Source organism: Saccostrea cucullata, unplaced genomic scaffold, assembly GCF_032062105.1.
Source record: "Saccostrea cucullata isolate Sc308-1 unplaced genomic scaffold, CSIRO_AGI_Scuc_v1 ctg5852, whole genome shotgun sequence".
Classification (NCBI taxonomy): Eukaryota; Metazoa; Mollusca; class Bivalvia; order Ostreida; family Ostreidae; genus Saccostrea; species Saccostrea cuccullata.
In genome coordinates this window covers 3086-26546 of record NW_026931274.1, presented here as the reverse complement: position 1 = coordinate 26546, position 23461 = coordinate 3086, and the positions used below count along the sequence as shown (strand labels likewise).

The following is a 23461-nucleotide window of genomic DNA, read 5'->3' as shown; positions in this document are numbered from 1 at the left end:
AGATTTTATATTTAATATCATAATATAATTGAAGGAAAATACACTCGGTATAATTGACTGAATTAAGTAAGAAGAATAAGAAGAAGTTTTCTTACTTCTAATTTATTTTATTTTTTAAAAGAAGAAATCAATACCTTCGGAAAAACAAATCGATAAGTGATTTGTTATCAACCATTATGTGCTTGACATCATTGCATAAGTGCATATGACAGATTAGATATAACCCTCTAGATGCAAAGTGATTTTAAAATTTAAAGAACAATCAATAAAGTATATTGAAGGCTGTGCCACTTTCTATGTGGAACAAGGAACAATAATAACTGTTTGAATAGTAAGTATCAGACATCGTTAAATAGTAATCTAGTTTCATCTAAACTGAATTACATGTTATTGGCTTGAGTTTTCTTCTTCATTATAATTATCATTTTTGATACAATTAGCGATGTTTTTATATATGTACATTGAATAATTCAGTTAAAATATTTGATTTTATTTTTTCTTCTCCATTTTGATATTCAGAATAGGACGACGATAGATCTATGCATATATTAGTCAGTTTTTGCACATTTTCTTTTCTGAATATCAAAACAGGACCGTAAATGTACCATTAAATGTTCCCCCTTTTTCCTTTTTCTGTAAACTGTCATACTTTCATTTATTCTTATTCTGCTTAAAAGACTTGTTATAAAACCTATCCATTTTCTTTTTCTCTCTTGATACTTTTATAGTTTATTCTGAATTAGATGCAGGGAGAATAGATGACTAAACATTGAATAATCGAATATTAAAGATTATACATGTGTGGAAAACAAAAATATTGACGCTAAAACATTTCGAGTTTAAAATTTGAATTTTACTACCGAATACAACGTTTACCTGTTCAATAGAAAAGGCTCAGGGTGTGTATAATTACCGGTAAACAAAAGTGATGTTTCCAGGGCCCTAACAAAAATATACTTGAGGTACCAATACCTCATAGTAGTGAACTATATAAATAAAGCTGTTTTTTCAAATATATTTCATGCAAAGCTTTCACTTTAGTGATTCCAAGAATTTTTACTTGGATTTCAGACTGGGCTATCTTTAAAATCATGTTTGCTTGCCCTCTCCCGACCCATGAAAAAATTATCGGGTCGGTAGGTAGGTGGAAAAATCTTTTGACCAGGAAAAATTAACATATTTGTTGACGGAATAAGAGGGATTAAAAGAATACAATTGTACTAGAATGTAAAAAAAAAAACAGATTTGAATTTTAGTCAGTCGGTTAGGAGAGGGCAACCAAACAAACTTTCAAAGATGACCCTGTTATATTTCTGTAAAATAATTCTTGTATGCATTATTTTCAAATGAAATAGAAAAAAATACTTTAAATGAATAACATATTATTTATAAATCTTATACCAATGTTGTTGAATTCAAGAGATTTTAGCCATTAAAATATTTTTAAAGGTTCTAAAATTGAGTTTTTATTGGAAATCAAGATAACCAAGTATTAACTTGAGTTAACTTTAGTATAATATCCTATAGTTACAGTTTTGGTAGTCCATGTTTTATCCTTTTCACAATATTCTACATTGGATTAATAAGATTGAGCAATATTTGTTATCTTTTCTTTTTCTAATCAGGTACAGTCTGTCTATCTCTTTAAATAAACCCCATTTATCTCTCAAAATCAAGCTGGGAGTTATCTTTTGTAAATTCATTGCCACTAGAAATTAATGATTAGATAAATTGAAGTATACAATTTTTTTTCTTGCAGCTGCCAAAAATATTTGAACACACAAAGTTTCTTTAGAAAGTCTTGGAAAATGGATTCCTCAAAAGTAACAAATTACATAATGATTTTCTTTCAACAGTTGTTTTCCATTTCATTTTTTTTTTCATTCATGCAATTCGTTTGAAAAAATTATAATATTTGTTTTTTACCGTTTTCTTCTTTTACCGATATTTAGGACTCAGCGGACGCGGGTTACGTCATATGTTCTTCTGTAACAGATATAAAAGCGCATGTATAACAATTTTCCTGACTTATTTTTACATGTACATGTATCACAAAATAGAAAATAAAATTTTAAAAAACGAAGCAAAATTAGCTTCATTGAAACGCTATTCATGATATTAATATTATCATCATCATTCTATTTTTTTATTATTATCATTAGTATTATATATCATTTTAAGGAGCAAGAAAAATATGAAGATGAGAATCCAGGAAATGTGTATATGGAATTAGGCACCCCAGATTATGAAAAAATTCAGGACTCTGCAGTACGTTTTTTTAAGCTAATAAGAAGTCAAATTATAGGCTTAATTTTCAATTTTTAAATAAAGCCGATAAGAAAGTTACATGACTCGGCAGTACTTTTTTTATTCAGCAAATTAAATTCAAATTGTGGACTTAATTTACACATTTTTAAATCAAGCCAATAAGAAAGAATTTTTTCTCTATTCTCTTTTAATAATATTAATGAGTTTTAAAAGTGACAGCAAATCTATTGTTATCCCCTTATATTAAATGTTTTAAAATATCAATTGACCTTAATCATCGTTATGTTTAGGTTATTTTGAAACCAAAGAAGACAGATAAAGGGTATATGATGCCTGTTGAAATTCACGATCCGGGATATTCCAAATTAGTGAGTTTTGCCAAGATATTTATCAATTTTTAAATATAAACTCAAAGTTCAGTTTTGTGTTCCTTTTCAATTCTTCAGCTCAAATGTTCATAAAAGAACTGGCCCCAAGGTCCTTAAAGTAAAAAAAAACACTTGAGTTAACATTTAATTTTTATATCTTGAATTCTATCTTTGGTTTGTATTATAAATAGTGTAATGAAACGTAAAATCATATTGGATTGAAATGCCTTTGAAATAGACCAATCTAATCATTGTATATTTGACCAATCAACGTTTATATTATAACCAATCAGAGTTCCAGAATCATCAACCAATCATTAGTTATTAGAATAGGGTATAAATACAGACACCCATAAGATTTGGTTACTTGGTGGTAACTCATCGCTTGGTTAACACCTCCTGGATTAGGTTCTTGGGCTGTGTCGGGAAACAACAGAATTGTTAGTTAAACCACTCAGCTCAGGAACCTAGTTCCTTAATAGTGTGTCTCAGTGACTATAGTGTCTTGGTGACTTATATAAATAGTGTCTTGGTGACTTTTACATAAAGGTGTCTCAGTGACTTTTAGGGTGTGTTTTTTTTGGTAGTTGCAGACTGTGTCGGGAAACAACAGGATTGTTGGTTAAACCACTCAGTCTGCAACTACAGTGTTATAACTTCATATTTGATTATTTGCTTAATCGTTAGTGATTCAATTGTGGTTGATTCTTTTCTTATAATTTGTTGTCGTTTAGTTCATATTTGTTTGCTAATCATTTATCCAGATAGGACCGAGGAAAAAGTATATACACATAGTGAATTTCAATCAGTTTCTTGTTATAGTGTCATCTTTGTTGAAGTTTGTTTGATTCATATTATAAACGTGATACTTAGGAAGGAATCCTAAGCGGACCTATTAAATAATTATTTGTACTTTGTAAAAACGTTACAAATTTGGTGGCAGCGGTTTTAGGAATATTACGTTTATATATTTTGTATCATTTGTTGATCTATTATTTGTTTTCATTTTGTGGGCATGTTGTAAAACATGGCTGACAAGGATATTACCGACATTGACAAAGAAATAACGTTCATAGAGCAGAAGTTACAAGAGTTGAAAAATGACAGTTTAAGCATTCACAATGCTAGTTTAGCCAAGGATACAAGTGCTAATAAAACAAGTACCCCAGATGTTCGATCAGATACGAAATCAAAAGATTCAGGTTTTGCATCAGGCAGATTTTCTGATATAGACTTTCACGGTGATGTTAAACCGAAAAAGCATCCCATAGGAAAAGTTTCTTGGGAAGATGAAATGTTGTTTGGTACAAGTAGTGTTCCTTCCGATGAGGGCAAAAGACCTGGTTATTTAATGTCAACACCAGTCTCTGGAAGTGCAACAGAGTCAAACATTACTAATCGCCGAAAGGATCGTCGATTTAGTAGACAGGATACAGAGACCGATATCATAACGGCAACAGAGAAGAAACCACAGACCCATATAAAACCTGCAACATTTGATGGTACGGGATCCTGGTTAGATTATCGTTCCCATTTTGATGCATGCGCCATGTTGAATAAGTGGACGGATAGAGAAAGGTTTATATTTAGCCCTAAGAGGACTAGAGAAAGGTTTATATTTAGCAGTTTCCTTGAGAGGACAGGCTCAGGGTGTACTGGGGAATTTGCCTAACACACACAAGCATGACTATGTCTTACTTGTGAATGCATTAGAGGAGAGATTTGCACCCTCGAATCAAAATGACTTGTATAGGACCCAGCTGCGAGAACGCCGACAACGAGCAACGGAAACTTTACCAGAACTGGGACAATCCATAAGAAGACTCACAAGCTTGGCATACCCAACGGCGCCAAGAGATGTACAAGAAACGCTGGCAAAAGAACAGTTTATTGATGCTCTCCTAGATGCTGACATGAGATTGAGAATCAAACAAGCAAGGCCATTAAATCTCAATGATGCTATTCGACATGCTGTCGAATTGGAAGCATTTGTTAAATCTGATCGTAAAATGTTAGAAAAACAAACCCACTTACGACCAATGCTGTCAGAGAAAACTGAGGGAAACAAGAAAGACAGATCAGATCCGATCAGCACAAGTATATTGGTAGAGCTGAAGGATGAAATAAGAAAACTTCGTAAAGAAGTTAATGACATGAAAGCAAAGAATTCCCAGGATGTTGCATACAAAAAGAAATCTGGAGCTACCAGCAACAGACGCTGCTATTTGTGTGGATCTCCAAATCATTTCCGATATGACTGTCCACAAGGTTATAGAACTCAACAAAACGCATCATCACAAAAGAAATACTCATATAGTACAAAGAAACATCCTGTACAAAACACATTCAAATGCATCACGTCTTACAAAGCTCAAGTTGGGGTAAACCAGAATGACCCTGAGGCTGGAATGTACGTGAAAGCTACCATCCAGGGGATTGAAGCGAATTTGCTTGTTGACACGGGAGCAACACTATCAGTACTGTCAAGTAAAGTTTATGAGGCTATACAAAACAAACCAGTTTTGTACAAAACCGATCAAATAGTCTCTTCCGCATGTGGGACCGACTTAACTGTGAAAGGAAAAACTAGCATTTGCATTAATCTGGGTGAGAGTTTTTATAGCCAAGATGTCATCGTAGCAGATTTTTCTCTTGATGGAGTCATTGGACTTGACTTTATGAAGAAATACAATTGTACAATAGACATAGTTAATGGGTATTTTAAGGTAAACGACAAAGTTTACAAAGTTGATTTCTTTGGCAAAATCGGTTGCTTTAGAATTAACTCGAAAGAGATGATTGTCGTTCCTGCCAGAAGTGAGATAGTGACTTATTGTAAGGTCTCAATGCCGTCAAAATCCTACGACATGAAAGAAGTTTTAGGTATGATAGAACCATCGGAGAAGTTCCTGAAATCAGGAAAAGCATTAATAGCAAGATCAGTTGGATATGTAAAAGATGGAGAAATACCAGTCCGAATGATGAATCCATCCCATGAACATCAAACAGTGTATCCAGGAACATTTATTGCAAATATGAGTTCAGTTGACAATGTTTTTGAACCAACCTCTACTGTAAATAAGCCATGCAAAAATCTGCCATCTCATCTGCAGGATCTGTTTGAGAGATCTAAAGTTATGTGGTGGTGAAATACCTAAATTACAGAAGTTTTTGGCTAGGTATGCAGATTTATTTGCGAAGTCAGACAGAGACTTGGGACGTACTTCACTGGTTAAGCACACGATTGATACCAAGGATGCACGCCCACTGAAAGAACCTCCTAGAAGAATTCCACATCATTTACAGGACGAGATGAACAAGCAATTAGATGACATGCTTGACAGAAAAATCATAGAGAAATCGAATAGTCCATGGGCATCGGGAGTCGTTTTAGCCAAAAAGAAAGATGGTTCTTTGCGATTTTGTGTGGATTACAGGCGTTTAAATGCAGCTACAGTCAAAGACGCCTACCCACTTCCACGCATCGACGACTCGTTAGACAGTCTTGCCGGAGCAAAGTGGTTCTCAACCCTCGACTTGTGCTCCGGGTATTGGCAAGTTAGCATGGATGACTCAGATAAACTAAAAACGGCATTTGCAACTAAACGTGGTTTATACCATTTCAATGTTATGCCGTTTGGCCTTTGCAATGCCCCGGCAACCTTCGAAAGGCTAATGGAAACTGTTCTGAGTGGCTTGCAATGGCAAATATGTTTGGTATACCTAGATGACATTGTTATCGGAACATCGTTTACCAACATGTTAGAAAATCTTACACAGGTATTTGATAGACTGTCATCTGCTAACCTGAAACTGAAAGCAAGAAAGTGTCACTTGTTTCATAAGACTGTTGAATTTCTCGGACATGTGGTATCAGAGGAAGGAGTAAGCACAGATCCTTCAAAAATTTCTGCAGTACAAAATTTGTCTGTGCCTACTAATCTAACAGAGGTTAAAAGCTTTTTAGGCCTTTGCAGCTACTACAGACGTTTTATACACAACTTCGCAGCAAAGGCAAAACCACTGAACAAATTGACTGAGAAGGGATCAAATTTCAAATGGACAGATGATTGTCAAGCATCCTTTGACTCCCTTCGACATGCACTTATCTCCGCACCAATTCTTGCCCATCCTGACTTTACACAGTCATTTATTTTGGATACAGATGCTAGTGACGTAGCAATAGGGGCAGTTCTTTCACAGACACAAAACGGAGTAGAAAGAGTAATTGCTTTTGGAAGCAGAACCTTATCAAAAGCAGAACGGAAATATTGCGTCACAAGGAAGGAGCTGTTGGCTGTTGTCTACTTTACAAAGTATTACAAACACTACTTGTATGGCAAACAGTTTTTAGTCAGAACAGATCACAGTTCTTTGAAATGGCTAATGAACAGCAAGAATCCAGAAGGCCAGCTTGCTCGATGGTTTGAATCACTGAGTAATTTTCAAATGACCATTGAACACAGACCAGGGAATAAGCATGCAAATGCTGATGCCCTCAGCCGTTTACCTTGCAGAAAAGCATGTTGTACATCTTCTGAGAGTATAGTTAATACCATAAGTAGCACAACACCTACGGATAAGTTGTCTTTGAAAGCCAAACAAAATGATGACAGAGACATAAATCAACTGATCAAATGGGTTGAAAAAGGTGTAAAGCCAGAGTCATCAGAGATTTCTGGTCATAGCAACTTCATTAAGTCTCTATGTTCTCAATGGGATGCTCTGGTATTAAAGGATGGAATGCTTTTCCAAAAGAAAAAGCTCGAAAATGACAAAGTTTCTCTGCAAGCTGTTGTGCCATACAGTGAAAGACGAACAGTATTAGGACAGTTCCATGATGAAAGGACTTCTGCACATCTTGGGATAAAGAAAACATTGGCGAAGATAAAATGCAAATACTATTGGCCAGGATTGCAGAAAGATGTTAAATTGTACATTGCTGGTTGTGAAAAATGCCAAAGGCGAAAATCACCAAATACTACTAAACGTGCCCCGATGCAAGTTGTCACTTGCGGCGCACCAATGGAACGTATTGCTACAGATATATTAGGCGAACTTCCCATGTCCAATAATGGTAACCGATATATACTAGTCGTATCGGATTACTTTACTAAATGGACAGAAAGTTTTCCTATGGCTAATATGGAAGCCGCAACTGTAGCTAAGGTGATAGTGGAAGAAGTCATAGCCCGCTTTGGAGTGCCTGGAACTATTCACTCCGATCAAGGAGTCCAGTTTGAAAGCAATCTTTTTACAGAAATGTGCCGGCTTTTGAATATAAAGAAAACACACACCACCCCGTACCACCCCCAATCGGACGGGATGGTCGAAAGATTCAACAAAACTCTGGCTACCATGTTATCAGCCTATGTCAATGAGCACCATACGGATTGGGACGAACATCTCCCATACGTAATGATGGCATACAGAGCAGCAGTCCACGAATCAACGGGTGCAACTCCAAACAAAATGATGTTAGGTAGAGAGGTCGCTACACCTTTGGATATCGTATACGAGGTCCATTCTGATATTAAGAGAATTCCACAGAATAGATGGGTTTGGGAGTTACAAGAAAAATTAGAAGAAGCACACACAGTTGTCAGGGATATGACAAAAGAGAGTATAGAACGACAGAAGTGGTACCATGATAGAAAATTAAACTGGCAGTCATTTAAGCCAGGTGACAGAGTTTATGTTTACTTCCCAAAACGTAAGCCTGGTACATCTCCCAAATTTACATCATATTGGCAAGGACCAATTGAAATTATTGAGAAATGTTCCAATGTCACTTATAAAATAAACTGTGGATACAAAGGTACAAACCAAGTCATTCATACTGACAGGATAAGGCTAATGAAAGATCAAATTCTAACATCAGAACCTTTGCAAGCGAATAACATTGCAGAAAATACAATGTCTGATTCCTCTGAAAACATTGCTCAAGATGTCGAGGAAACATATGAAAAGGAGAGTTTTCAGGCAGATGGCAAACGAAAGAGAAGCAGACCAGCCTACCTTAGTGATTACGTCTCTTTCTGAATATGTAAATAAAAATCAGTTTGGTAGGAAATACTACTGCAGTTTTAAAGTTCAATGTTTTTAACCTTATTATACTCTTGTTTATTTATGCGAGGACGCATATTTTTTTTTGAAGGCGTGGGTAATGTAATGATATAGAATATCGATGGTGGATTGAAATGCCTTTAAAATCGTCCAATCATATCATTTTATATTTGACCAATCAGCGCTTGATATTATAACCAATCAGAGTTCCAGAATCATCAACCAATCATTAGGAATTAGAATAAGGTATAAATACAGACACCCATGAAGCAATCGGTTACTTGGTGGTAACTCATCGCTTGATTAACACCTCTCCGGCTAGGTTCTTGGGCTGTGTCGGGAAACAGCACAATTGTTCGTTAAACCACTCAGCTCAGGAACCTAGTTCCCTATTAGTGTCTCAGTGACTATAGTGTTTTGGTGACTTATTTGAATAGTATAGTGTCTTGGTGACTTTTACATAAAGGTGTCTCAGTGATTATTAGGGTGTGTTTTGAGGTAGTTGCAGACTGTGTCGGGAAACAATAGAATTGTTGGTTAAGCCACTCAGTCTGCAACTACAGTGTTATAACTTCATATTTGATTATTTGCTTGATCGTTAGTGATTCAATTGTGGTTGATTCTTTTCTTATAATTCGTTGTCGTTAAGTTCATATTTGTTTGCTAATCATTTATCCAGATAGGACCGAGGAAAAAGTATATACACATAGTGAATTTCAATCAGTTTCTTGTTATAGTGTCATCTTTGTTGAAGTTTGTTTGATTCATATTATAAACGTGATACTTAGGAAGGAATCCTAAGCGGACCTATTAAATAATTATTTGTACTTTGTAAAAACGTTCATTTTGGTTTCCTTCTACAACTTTTTTTAATATTTTTAACCCCAAAAAATTGAACTTCAACCCCCCCTCCAGTTTCAATTTCTCGTTTATTTTTTTCACCTGTGTATTCCTTGCTTGTCAAGAATTTTTTCGACTCCCCACGTAAAATAATGCAACGTGACTGTCTTTAAGTTTCAATGATTTCTTTGAATGGATTTTACTAGTATTATTTATTATTGTTATTTATTAGTATTGTCATACTAATATAATCTGGTGTTGCTATTTATTATGTAATTTTGATCAAGGAATGCTTCCGCAATAAAAACCCATATGAAAAAAACTATTAGAATTCAATCGGAGTATTCAGTTGACTACTAGTTGACGGTCAACTGACCGTCAATTGACCATTAGTTGAATTTTTGCCATGCAAATGAGGGAGCGATCAACTCATTTGCATAGAGTGGGCCACTGTTGAATGCTCCTATATATTCTTTGCAGTTGACCGCTAGTTTAATACTCCACTATTTCCTTTACAGTTAACCACTAGTTGAATACTCCACGATTTTCTTTGCAGTTGACCGCTAGTTGAATACTCCTCTATTTCCTTTACAGTTGACCGCTAGTTGAATACTCCACGATTTTCTTTGCAGTTGACCGCTAGTTGAATACTCCTCTAATTTCTTTACTGTTGACCGCTAGTTGAATACTCCTCTATCTCCTTTGCAGTTGACCGCTAGTTGAATACTCCTCTATTTCCTTTGCAGTTGACCGCTAGTTGAATACTCCATTAGTCAGTGCACGTAGGTTGCTTTCATTAAATATCTGAAAAAAATGGAGGGCGATTTGAAATCTAAGACAAGCAGTGTTCTTGAAAATATGAAAAGTCAAACAAGTGGAGTTTCTTGTAAAACTAAATGCATTATAAATGAATTGAGCTGGCACACTCTCATAAGTTGTTACATTCCTTCTTCATTTTCTGGGCAGAAGAAAAGGTTATATATAGTATTAGTCTAAAGCAATTGTATATTAATTTTTACCAACACAACAAGAAACACAACAAGACACTTGATGCATAACAGGTTTTCAGAATTCTTTCAATATTTAAAAAAGTACACAAAAATAGGGACCTTTACTGGCTACAATTTTTTGCATTCCTATTATCTGTTTAAAAATAACAAGCTTAGTAAAAACAAATCTTTAAATTTTATATACTTACAATAGTACATGAGATATTTCACACGCTGAATCATCACGAAGACAATAATGTTTCAAATCAAAATTCCTATCTTCTACAGAAAACACACATGTACTGATTCAAATCTTGGTTGTTGTATGGTATAACAAGCCTGATCTATGAAATTGAATTTTGAACCCAACATAAATTTAGCGTGGGAGAAATTTTCTAACAAGTCGGAGTGTTCAACTAGTGGTCAACTCTTGTTCTGCTTGAAATTTCAAAGTATTAGCATTCAATTAATGGTCAACTGGCCGTTTTATGCAAATCAGTTGATCGCTTTTCAGAAAAGCATTCAACTACGAGTGGTCAACTGTTTTCGCATTAACAGTTGACGACTAGTTGACGGTTAGTTGACGGCTAGTTGACGGTCAACTACACATTTTCGTATTGGAATTCTGCAGGAGTATAAAATGATTAATGCGCCCCTAAGAGTTATAAATTTCAAAACTATCAAATGTATCTAAGCGATTTAATAATTGTTGTGACGAAACTGAATAAATCTTTGGCAACACGATGATGAGGTAGGGATCAAAAGTATTTATAACTCTTCAGTTTTGAAGTTATTTACTTTTCACAGGATTTTTTTCCTGATCTATTTTAGAAAGAACTGACATTTCTTTATCTCTGTATATAGATATACATGTACAATATTTGAGAAATCGCAAGGTTGTTATGTTTAGTAATTCTCCATAATTCATCTTTGCAGGAATCTTCCATTAAAAAATAATTCCCAATTCAGAATTTAAACTGAATACGAGAAAGATGTGTACAGCGATTAAAATCTCTCTTTCTGTGCCATTGCATTCTTAGGCTTTGGGAGAATTTTTTTAAAATAAGATATTGCATATTATCATATTTTACAAACAAAAAGTTAAAAGTATTTGTATATCATATCTTGATTTTAGAATAACAACTCATCGGATTCGCCATATGAATTACCAGTGCATGTTGTTCGACCTTTTCAAAATGAGACGTCGAGCAAGAAAACCTCAAATTTAACAGACACCGTAAGCGTTTATTTCGTATTTACATACATGAATTTACAGGTTGACCCATGAGATCAATATTTTAATACAAATCCGCTTGACATTTATCCAAAAACATCAGTTCATTGCTTAAAAAACACACAAATCATAATGTATATAAACATGATATAATTTTTTTTTTTAAATATTATGAAAAGCAATTTCAAAAATACTAAAAATTTTTTTCGTTATAATTACATATAACTCTATACAACTTACTGAACTGTTATGCAACATACACTTAATGTTCACGTCATAGAAATAGAAGTTTACCCTTTCCCCGCAAGCACCTTTAAGTGGGTACACGTTTCTCTAAAGTTTAGCGTAAATAATATTATGGCGCTATATTTATATGCAAAAATAACTTTTCTTATTTTATAAGATTTTTGCAAGTATGAAATAGAAGGAAATTGGCATTAAATTTAAGATTGAATGAACTTTTTAAAGTGCGTGAAATTGCCTGAATGCGGGGAAACGGTATATGCGTGATTTTGCATTAGAAATAGGAAATGGTATATGCCTTAAAATGCATGATTGCGGGGAAGGGGGTTAATAAAGAAAAATGTTAAAAAAAGAAACTACGATCAACAGCAAAGTAGAAAAAATAACATGAATATTTTGAAAATTAGAATTTTCTATTTTGAAAGTCCTTTCATAAATCGGAATCAAAACCGCCCCTACCAGAAAGGAATCAGGTCAAATCCAAACGAAGCAAGAGGCCATTTTTGATTGGCTGTGTCATTTTCATTTTGACGATAATTACCTGCTCCTTGGTGACTGTGGTGGTTTTGTACATCAACAAAAAAGGTAAACATATCGTAAATTACCTTTTTGAATAAAGAAGTGCATCAAAGTACTCCCACATTGTCAAAAACATTTTTTCAGTATTCCGTTATTTGGGTTATTATTTGTCTGTAGATACACCTGAAGGCAACGCGGATTCTCAAAACTCATCAACAGGTAAATTGTAGATTCTTTTTAAATCAAAATTTACATTTAAACATAAATTTTTCTATAGCGTAGATTAAAAAAAAACAGATAAAAAATTTTAAATCGATATATTACTTTTTATTCCGATTCAGAACAAATTTTATAAATAAACTGTCATTGATAAATATTTCAAAGGGAATACCACATTGGAGACGACAACTTTGACAAGAACATCGCAGAAAACAGTATCAACAACTGAACCGATAACAACATCAAGAACAACGAGCACTTCAAACGTGACAACAACAACGACAATATCAACTACAACTACAACAATAGCTCCAGACATATCCAGTAATATTATCTTTATTGGTCAATATGTTTGCAATGAAATATTTAACAATTGAGTTTTTATTTTTAGACGGGGTCACGTGACCCCGTCTTTTAGTTTACTCTCAGAGGCCTAAAAATAGAAAACGGAAGCCGTGGTGATAACACATGAATTAAATTTACGCATACGAACGAGTGCAGAAATTGTTTCGATCAAAACATAAACATTTTGTATCAAACTGAAGAAATTGATATGAACCTTTGTCTAACTCAACTAATAAAGTATTTTGATAATTTAAAACTGAAAATATTAACTGTAAATAACACTAGTAGACAAAGTACTATACTGCGTACAGTGTATTATTATGACTGTGTACGCATCATCCATTGTTTACTTCCGGAAAAGTTATTAGTTCGTACCTGATGAAATTCGGAGCAGTTCAGAAAGGTTTCCAGACTGAGCAATTATTAAAATTTCTACTTCAAATCAAATTAAATGGAAAATGTGAATGTATATTATTCATATTTTTGTTTTTAGTATGTTAATGAAAAAATAAAGTTGTTATTAAAACTCGTAAAAAAAAAATCACATTTGTGAAATCTAGCATGAAGATTATTTTGACCCCGTCTTTCAATACTGTCTCAGTACTTTGATTTTTTATGTCGTCGGTACTATAACACAAATTGCCCTGCAGACAAAATGAATATCGTGCGTTAGCGCGGAATGATAATTTGTCGGCACGGCCAGGTGTGTTATAGGATCGACGACATAAAAAATAAGAATTCAATGCTTATATTTACCTTCTCTTAGTCCCTTTCATCATTTATTTTTTTTATTTCGGTATCTTTAATATGAATTGAGCACCTTTCATATTTGCTGTGCTTTCTAGACGTTTGAGCTGTTTGCGGCGTTGAAAAGTTAAATAACGCAAATGATTGATTGATTGATTGATTAATTGTACATTGTTTAACGTCCCTCTTGAGAATTTTTCACTCATATGGAGACGTCACCGTATGCCGGTGAAGGGCTTCAAATTTAGACCTATACTCGGCACTCAGGGCCATTGAGCAGTGAGGGTTCTTTATTGCCAGCGCCTACGGGACCTACTTGTACCTTTTTAAGCTCATATCCAAAAGACCCGTGACTTTTACTTCTAGTGCCGAGCGCTTGGCGAAGGAACAGTCACTACCTTTGTTTACGTCTTAGGTATGACGCGGCGCCGCGAACGAGAATCGAACCCGGGCCTCCCGATCACGAAGCGAACGCTCTACCACTAGGCTACCGTGACCGGTAATACCGCAAATGAGCCTTGCGAGGAAAAAATGACAAATTAATTTTAAACGCACAGTTGTATTTTTAAGATAATTTAACAGGGTAGTTGATCTTATCAATGAGTAAAAAAATATACATTATGGTGTTCCAAGAATTTTGAAAATATATGTAGTTCCCATTGTGTATTCTACTGCGTGTTGACAAGGTTTGGCGTGTGTTATTAAGGTCTTCCGTTTCTAACGGAAGACCTTCAACTGATTCTGATGGTAAAGATTATTAAGGTCTTCCGTTTCCAACGGAAGACCTTCTACTGATTCTGTTGGTAAAGATTATTAGGGTCTTCCGCTTCCTTCGGAAGACCCTACTGTTATTCTATTGTTTCTTATTATTCTTTTTTTTCCTGCCGGATTTTTGACAGGCGATTTCTCAAAGACCTTTCGACCGATTTTTATGAAACTTTCAGGTTAGATACCTTGTGTTTACACCTATTTATACCTGTTTACAATTTTTTGATACATGCCTTTCTTTGTGAGTTATTGCCCTTTAATTGATAATTTTTGATGTCTCGCTTCCACTAAAAATCTCAGGAACAACACATGATATTTCCATGAAAGCTGGAGAACTTGTAGCCAATACATTGTAGATGTGCAGAACGATAAAATTATAAGCTGATTTCTTAAAGCTCAGAAGCTATGTGACGGCAAATTTTAGCATCTTTTTTTTCCTTGAAATTTTGCTTCTTTTTGTGTAATAACTTTTGAACCGAAAATAATTTGGTAAGAAATATATAATAAAAGTTGTGCGTAATTACAAGAGCTTTCATATAAGATCAAGGAAAGGGGAGAGGTCTGGCCCCTATAATTAGGGGTTAATAGCTCATACACGTTTTTTTCTGATAGCTAAAAATATTGGTATATTATGAAAAAGTTTGACTGAAATAATTTCGAACTTATTAAATCTTGCCATTTGATATAAAAAGAAATAAACTTCAAGCTATATTTAATTGTTTTTTTATAAAACAAATATGTGAGAAACCTTTCAGGAACAAGTTGTCCACTATAGCCAGCCAAGCCTTTACTGCATGTGTACTGTTTTAGTTGATGCATCTGAAAGATATAGTTTTGATTCGGTGTTTTTCTGTTTTCTTTTTATTCAAATATTAAAAATAAGGTGATGTACACAATAATTAGTTTAGAGGATTTTTTTTCGGGGCCTCTTGTTTGTAAACAACGCGCGGCATTGTGGGAAATGTGAAGGTTCTAAAGACGCGATGTACTAAAAACCTGATTTGACCTGATTCATAATTGTCAGTAAATATTCCAAACAAACCATTTTTTTTGTAAAGCATAATGCATAATAGTAATAAAGTCTTTAAATAAGTCATTTAAAGTACTCAATATTATCACTTTATTTAAGATAAAAACATTAGGTAAATATCAGGTCTTTTGTATATCCGGTTTTTAGTGCGTCCCATCGAAATTGGACACATGTTGACAAACTCAAACTGAAAGAAATCGAGAAATGATGTGAAGCTGAACATTTTTTCACCATACAAACCGTATGTAGACATGCACGCACATTTAATCTGCAGCTACGAAGTACTTTTTCAATCCTCTGGAGCATTATTCCAAGCAGAATTATCCGATTTACAATTTCTTGTGTGAATTGTTTACGAGGAAATCCCGACTGTACTATTATGATGAACACTCTAAACTAGTTATAATGTTGCAATTTCTAAGATTAAATGAGAATATTCTTTTTATTGTTAAAAATAATACAAATCATGAGCTTTTCTTCCATTACCTACCCGACCCGAGAAACCCGAAACCGAACCTAAAAAAATCAATTTCTTGTGTGAATTGTTTACGAGGAAATCATGGGAATTAAGGTAAGAATTTTTTAACCTAAAATTTACAATACTATGGTCAGCTGATGGCAGCTTAATTAGATCTTTGATTTTTTTAGAAATACTTTAATACACAGACTCACCGATATATTGTTTGTATACAGTTCAGACGCTCTCTATTAACCATTTAAAATCCAGACAGCTTTATATTTTATTTAAATATATGTGATCATGTAATTTCAACAAGACTCGCATTCAACATGTTCAAAGTCATACTTTAATTCACATTACACTTATTGTTACAGTGTATATTCTCCAACTAATATGTTAATGGTGCGACTGTTAGGGTGAGGTCAGATACTTATTAAGTTTAAATATAGCTCAGGTTTTTCAAACTGGACTTGACATTTGGTGCATCAATACCCTGTTCACACCGAGAGTTTCATTCAAATAAGTTTAATTCGATCGAATTAATTTACTGCGCATTAAATTACTTTGCATTAGCTTTGTGTGAACGCTAAGAAAAGCTAATTCGAATCAAATTTTGAGGCATGCGTAATGGCAAAATTAAGTCAAATGCTACATGTTTATGGTCAGCTTTAAATACTTGTGGTAATTTTGAGTGAAAAACTAAGGAAAACAGCGTTAATCACTAGAATGTTTCTAGAGACACTGTGATATTAGGCCTAGAAAAAGAATATGTTTGTTTCCGCTTTCAGGCTGAAAAAATATAGGGTAGGTAGGTAGGCAATTTTTTTTTTTTTATTTTTTTTTTTTTTTGCTTCTTTAATCAAAACATGTATGGAAGAAATATTAATGACAAAAGAAATGGTGTTTTCAAGCATTTCTGTGACTTAAACTTTAATATAATAGAAAGGTTAAAAGCTTGCAAAGTTGGAGACTCTTATTCCCTGGGTGAAATCTTGCACTTACTGGGACAAAAGCATTATAAAAAGTTTTAGGGTCGGCACTATAAATTAGGGTCGGTTGGGAAAGCGGAAACAAACACATTTTTTTCCTAGGCCTTATGTCAAATACATCTGCTTCTGCTTAAGGTGACATGATTTGTAAATGATGTCATAAAAGCCTTACTGACGCCTGACTGTAGAAGTAAAATTTTTAATTTGCATTTGTTTACTTTGCATTACCTGTCATGTAAACACTGCAGTTTAATTCGCATTAGTTTACTTCGCGATAATTTACTGTGAATTAAACTCTTCGTGTGAACAGGGCACTAGACTTTGAAGTCACATGACGTCGCATGTAAGTTAGGCCTACATTAGCAGTCTAAAGCTTTAAAAGTGCTGACTTGAATGAAGAATGTTTATTTTCACTATTTATCTGTAATTTATCCATTAAATCAAGGTGAACTTCTTTTTTGGAAACTTTTGGTCATGATCTTGCAAGAATGTAGCTTAAACATGTTAAAGAAGCAATTAAAGTATTGGGAGTCCAAAGTTACTGCAGAAAAAAAAATTGTGTGGATTAATGTGCAAGTCATAATTTTCTCTTTGCCAACTGGTGTTGTCATATAAGCTCGCATTATGAGCAGCGCTTTGTGCTCGCTATAATTGATTGATTGATTGTATAATGTTTAACGTTCCTCTCAAGAATTTTTCACTCATATAGAGACGCCACCACTTGCCGGTGGAGAGCTGCAAATTTTGTCCTATGCTCAGCACTCAGGGCCACCAAGCAGGGAGGGATCTTTTTCGTGCCAACACCTACTGCGACACAGGACCTCTGTTTATACGGTCTCATCCGAAGGACCGGTCTCCACGTTCCACAGTGGGATTCGAACCTGCGACGTAAGGATTGACTCCTAACTTCGCAACTCTAGAGCAGATGCTCTAACCACTGCGCCAGGCGGGCAACTATAAATACCTGTAGCTGTTCAAATAAAGTGTTTAGTATCATAATTTATTGACAAAAAATGGCACAAATGTTGTTCAGTTAAATTGCAAAAGAAATTTATTAAAAAAATTGTAATATTAATAAAAAGTTTGCTTTTTTATGTGATTGTAGACTGCAAGAATGGTTTGTTTTTTTATTGGCCTTTCAAAATTTTTTCAGTCATTTTATGATGCCACTACTTGGGATAGTAAGCTGCAAATATAGACTTGTACTCAGCACTTATTGCCTTTGAGAAGTAAGGGATTCTTTTTATGCCAACACATACTGTGACACAGAATCTCGGTTAGTTTATACAGTCTCATCGGAGTAACCTGTCTCAAGCATTTCGCAATGGGATTTGAACCTGCGACCTAAGTATAGGCTTCTTATTGATAGTTTGATTGATAATGTTATTTGAGAATTTTCACTCATTCACTCATTTATAGATGTAATATACATGTATACTGGTGTAAAGCTTCAGTTTAGTCCTTTATTTGGAACTCAGAGTCATTGTCCTAAGTAACATGTACTGTAAGGTTTTTAAGATCTCATTCACTTCAAATGCTGGGTTCATGGTTAAGGAACATTACCAGATTACTGTGTATATGTTTTTGTCTTAGGTTTGATGCAGTTCTGAAAATTACGGGGTCCCAATAAGGCAACTTGTAAAAGTGTAACAGCGTGTTAGCTAGGAACAATGTGCTAATACAGTGTTCTCAACACTGTCAGGCTAAGGCAACTTAAAACAACATGCAGTTGTGACGACACAAAACATGTTGCCATGCTAACACAACTTTACACAATCTATTATGTCTAAGCTTGATAGCGTGGTGTAAACAGCCTGCTGAAACATTGTTACAAACGCACAAGTACATTGTCACCGTGTTGTCCTTGAAACACACTAGCCCACTGTCAGAAGCGTGGTAGCGCATTTTACTTCACGCTAGCATGTAAGTGTCTTAAAACGGCTAGCATGCTGTCATAGACCTAGTATCTTGGTGTTTTAAATGAGCCGCATTGTTAGTTTGCACTAGCTCATTGTTCCTTATGTGATAGTGTTTTGTGACTTCATTAGTACATTGTTCCTAATATGCTGTAACACCTTTACAAATGGCCTTATCCTGACACATAAAAATCATAACCGGATGTACATGTACCACGTTTCTGACTCATTAGTCGGTTAACAACTGTTAACCATTACCATTCCTAATAAATATTAACATGAACAAGTACATGTAATGTACATTTCCTTTATTTGAAATAATGAAAAACTAATATGCTTTTTTATTACATCCTCAAATGACTGCCTGTAAACCTATATTCATAAATAATTATAGGGTAGTTTTACAAATAATACACATGCAGAAAATGTGACAGTATCTTATAAGTTGCACTTTTTAAAAAAAATTCAATAAAAAATTTTCAATTTCTTTTTGATGGATGTGACTGTCATCTGAGTACTGAAATTTGATGCCAAGCATGGCCAGTTTGAAAGACCGAAGAGCAAAGATGGAGATGAGCAGAGAATAAAAAAGCATAATGAAATTAAACTGTCAAGTTTTTTAAATTTAAGAAGATGTCTTTAAATATACCATATTAAATTTTGATTTGGGAAAGATAAATCCACAAATATTAATATATCAATTGCTTTCACTTTTTCAAGAGAAATAATTTTTTCACAGAATCATGTTTAGTTTAAATAAATGTTCTTTTTAAATGTGTTAATTTAAATTACATCTGTATTGAGGTTTTTGGGTTTTCCCGGGGGAAAAATTTATACCAATTCTAATGGTGAAAAATGATAAAAAGGGCTGCTTCAGCAGAATATATAAAAATCTAAATGTAAAATTTTTACATTATAATAGAAGGAAAGTTGTTTTTTTTTTTTCATAAATAACTTAAGCATTAACATTTGTGCATGATTTAACAAAGGACATGACAGTTGTTTTAAACAAGATCAAAGAATGTCCAGTCCCATTTTAAAATCCAAAAATTAAAACCTTTTACAGTTTTGCTCATATACTTTTTAATGTATTACATTTGGCTGTAGAATTTAGGGAAATTTTTTTTTTCAATAAGTAAAAAGGGAATTTGATTTAGTGCTGTTAAAATTGCATTTATAAAAGTTAAAACAAACATTTACCCCTGTACTTAAATAAGCGGAAAAATTTTCCTTTTCCCCCAAAATCGCTAAAAACTACATCGCTAAATGTAATATGTTACAGAAGCTAAAGCCCGTAGTAAATTTTTTAAAAATTAAAAAAAACCCTTTATTATCTTTATCTTAAAATTTTTAAATTTTATTTTCTGTTTTTTCCAACAAAAATTAAGTTAAACTTGGCACAGAGAATTCTTTAGTGTAGGGGGATAAAATTTGTTTATATGAAGGGCAGTGCTTTCAAAAGGAGATCTGTTTGTTGAATATCAAAATATCTCTTTTTTGAATGTCCTATTAGAGAATTTTATACACTCCTATTGGATACCACCATTTGCCAGTGGAGGGCTGGAAATTTGACACACAACACAATTTATATATTTCTTGTAAAAGTATTGGTCGTTAAAAATTAAAAAAAAGAATATATTTTTTTGTTACACATTGGCCGGGTTTTCTACTATCTAATTATTTTTTGTAAAATTTTAAAGTTTTTAAAGCAAATTTTAAAAGGTGATGTATCAAAACACTGATATTTCTCTAGTATGCCATACTTCACTAACATGATTGTATCGAAGATGAAATATGCCTACAAATCAAAGTTAAAAAATGAGGGAGAAAAAATTTTTGGGGAAGTTTCAATGCTGTTGGAGTGATTACCATTGGATTATTTATCCTCGGCTTCACTTACATTCAGACTTTAAGAAAGGGTTTGCTATTTGGGTCAAAGAAATAAAGAATTTGAAAATTACAAAATTAAACATTTCACTTTCTGCTCATCGCTAAAAGGGGGGGCCCCCCCCGTTGCTTTTTGGAAAGAGCTTTGCTCTAGTTATTCTTTTTTTTTTTTTCTGACCCCCTAGAGCCAACTTTGAAACCCCATATTTTCGCTCATTTCTCAATTGATTTTGCTTAAAATTTTTTGAGATATTAAAAAAACAAACTCTATCAGAATGTTGTCCAAAATTTCAAAAAGTCACTTCCGGGTTTTGATTTTTCCCTTTAAACGGGAAAATTTTTAGGCTTTTTTCCAGACAAAAGGGTCAGAACGGCTGAAGCTAGAGCAGAAAAATTTTCCGATTTTAGATAATAAAAGGATTGAAGTTGTGCACATCGGTTTTTGTTTTTTTATTTCTCTTTTCAAAAAAGGCGCTATATAGGGGTCAAAAATTTTGAACGCTTAAAAGGAAAAATTACTCATTTTTGCTTTTTATCTTCTAAACTAAAAATATTTTGTTAAAAATATAGAACATAATTTTTTCCAGAATTAGAAGATCTTTCAAATGATAGCTAGGAAAAAGGTGAACCCCCTAAAATTAAGGGCCAAAAAAGGGGGCCAAAAATTTTTTCCTTTTATCTAAAAGTATTAGAATTTGTAAAAGTTAAAGAAGCAAAGTTGTTCAAAATGTCAAGCTCAATCTATTGAGGTCGTCAAATAGTCCAGCCACGTCATTTCCGGGGCCCAAAACCAAAAATAGTCGGAAACGCAAAATTGCCATTCTTTACAATTTTTGGGTAACATATGTCACGGGAAATAAAATTTATTTTTTGTCTTTTTGTCATTCCCCGGGCAAAAAGGAAAAACAAAAATGGCCGATTTTTGCATTAAATAACATAGATTTAAAAGGGGTTCCCATTTTTTGGGCATTATTACTACTTTTTTAAAAATGAAATTTTCTGGTTAAACAGGACGGAAGACCTTTTATTTGCTTTAAAGAGCTTTGCTCTAGTTATTCTTTTTTTTTTCTTCCCCTTCCTAGAGCAACTCTGAGGCCTCAACTAACCATTTCCCCAAGGATTTCGCTCAAAGTTTTAGAAATTATAAGGGTTTAAAACTCTTTTCAGAATGCTGACTAAAATTTCAAAAAGTAACTTCCGGGTTTTTAGTTATTTTCCCCCTTTTAAAAAAATTTATAGGCTTTCGTTTCCAAAAGGCTCAGAGACGACTTAAAAAACCGGACAGAAATTCTACTGATTTTAAAAATAATAGAAGGATAGAAGTTGTGCACATCGGTTTTTTTTTTTTATTTCTCTAAATTCCCCAAAAAGGCGCTATATAGGGGTTTAAAAAATTTGAACGCTTAAAAAAAACAAAAATTACTAATATTTTGCTTTTTATCTTCTAAAATAAAAAAATTTTGTTAAAATATATGGGAAAAAATTTGTGCCCAATTTTGAAAAATCTTTTCCCTTATAGTCAAAAAAGGGGTACCCCTAAATTAAGGGATTTAAAGGGGGCCAAAAAATTTTTTCCCAAAATCTCAAAAAATATTGAGAATTTTTTATACATCAAAGAAGGAAAGTTGTTTAAAATGCCAAGCTTAAAACTAATGTAAAATTGTCAAAATACGTCCAATATCGTCATTCCGGGGGGAAGTAGTCGGAAAACGCGTATTTTTAGTTTTTTAAAAAGTTTTTTGGGTAATATATGCCTCTGGGGGCTTAAAAATTAAATTTTTTCCTTTGTTGGTTTGTCACTTCTGGGGCAAACCGGAAGTAGCAAAAAATGGCCCTTTCTTTGCATTACTTAACATGGGTTTAGAGGATTCAATGCATTTTTGGGGGTTATTTCTCATTTTTGTGAAAAATGAAAGCTAATTTTTTGGTCAAAAGGCAAGACCCAAATCGTTGCTTTGCCAAAGAGCTTTGCTCTAGCTATAATAGAGATTTTAAAATTGCCTTTTTTTGAAGGGGGAAAAATTAAAGAATTAAAAAAAATTAATGGCATTTTAAAAAAACTTCTTCTAAGAACCACTGGGCCGGGAAAAATGAAACCCAAGTGGAATATCCTCAGGAGTGTAAATTTAAAATTTGTTCAAATTAAACCCCAAGGTAGGGTGGGGCCAAAATAGCCAATCCCAAAATTTTATATAGGAATATATAGGAAAAACTTTAAAAAAACTTCTTCTCAAAACCACTGGGCCACAAAGATAAAACTCATGTGGAATCATCCTCAGGAACTAACATTCAGTTTGTTCAAAAACATGACCCCCGGGGGGGGGGTGGGGCCAAAAGGGCGATTTTTAAATTTTACATAGGAATATATAGGAAAAATCTTTAAAAATCTTCTTCTCAAGAACCACTATGCCATGAAAAATGAAAAATCAAAGGAATCATCCTTAGGTAATATAGATTGAAGTTTGTTCAAATTTTTTACCCCCGGGGATGGTGGGGTCAAGATGGGGCCATTAAAATTTTTCATAGGAAATATTGGAAAAAAACTTCTTTCAAGAACCAGGGGGAAGAAAAAT

The 23461-nt window shown here is 33.7% G+C and overlaps 1 protein-coding gene across 1 annotated transcript; it reads left to right on the top strand.

Moving 5' to 3' along the window:
• Positions 1-261: 261 nt before the first annotated feature.
• On the top strand, positions 262-12625 carry LOC134232056 (uncharacterized). The gene is made up of 7 exons (XM_062714027.1): positions 262-331; positions 1760-1823; positions 1953-2009; positions 2182-2268; positions 2559-2636; positions 11667-11768; positions 12434-12625. Exons 2-7 carry the CDS (start codon positions 1809-1811, stop codon positions 12623-12625), a joined length of 531 nt encoding a protein of 176 aa, XP_062570011.1. The 5' UTR covers positions 262-331; positions 1760-1808.
• The last annotated feature ends 10836 nt before the right edge of the window (positions 12626-23461 follow it).

Bases quoted from the DNA above. Each gene is read 5' to 3' on its own strand.
- LOC134232056 (XM_062714027.1), top strand. The intron at 2,269-2,558 runs GTACGTTTTTTT...CGTTATGTTTAG, and splicing joins AAAAAATTCAGGACTCTGCA to GTTATTTTGAAACCAAAGAA. The intron at 11,769-12,433 runs GTAAGCGTTTAT...CTATTTTGAAAG, and splicing joins CCTCAAATTTAACAGACACC to TCCTTTCATAAATCGGAATC.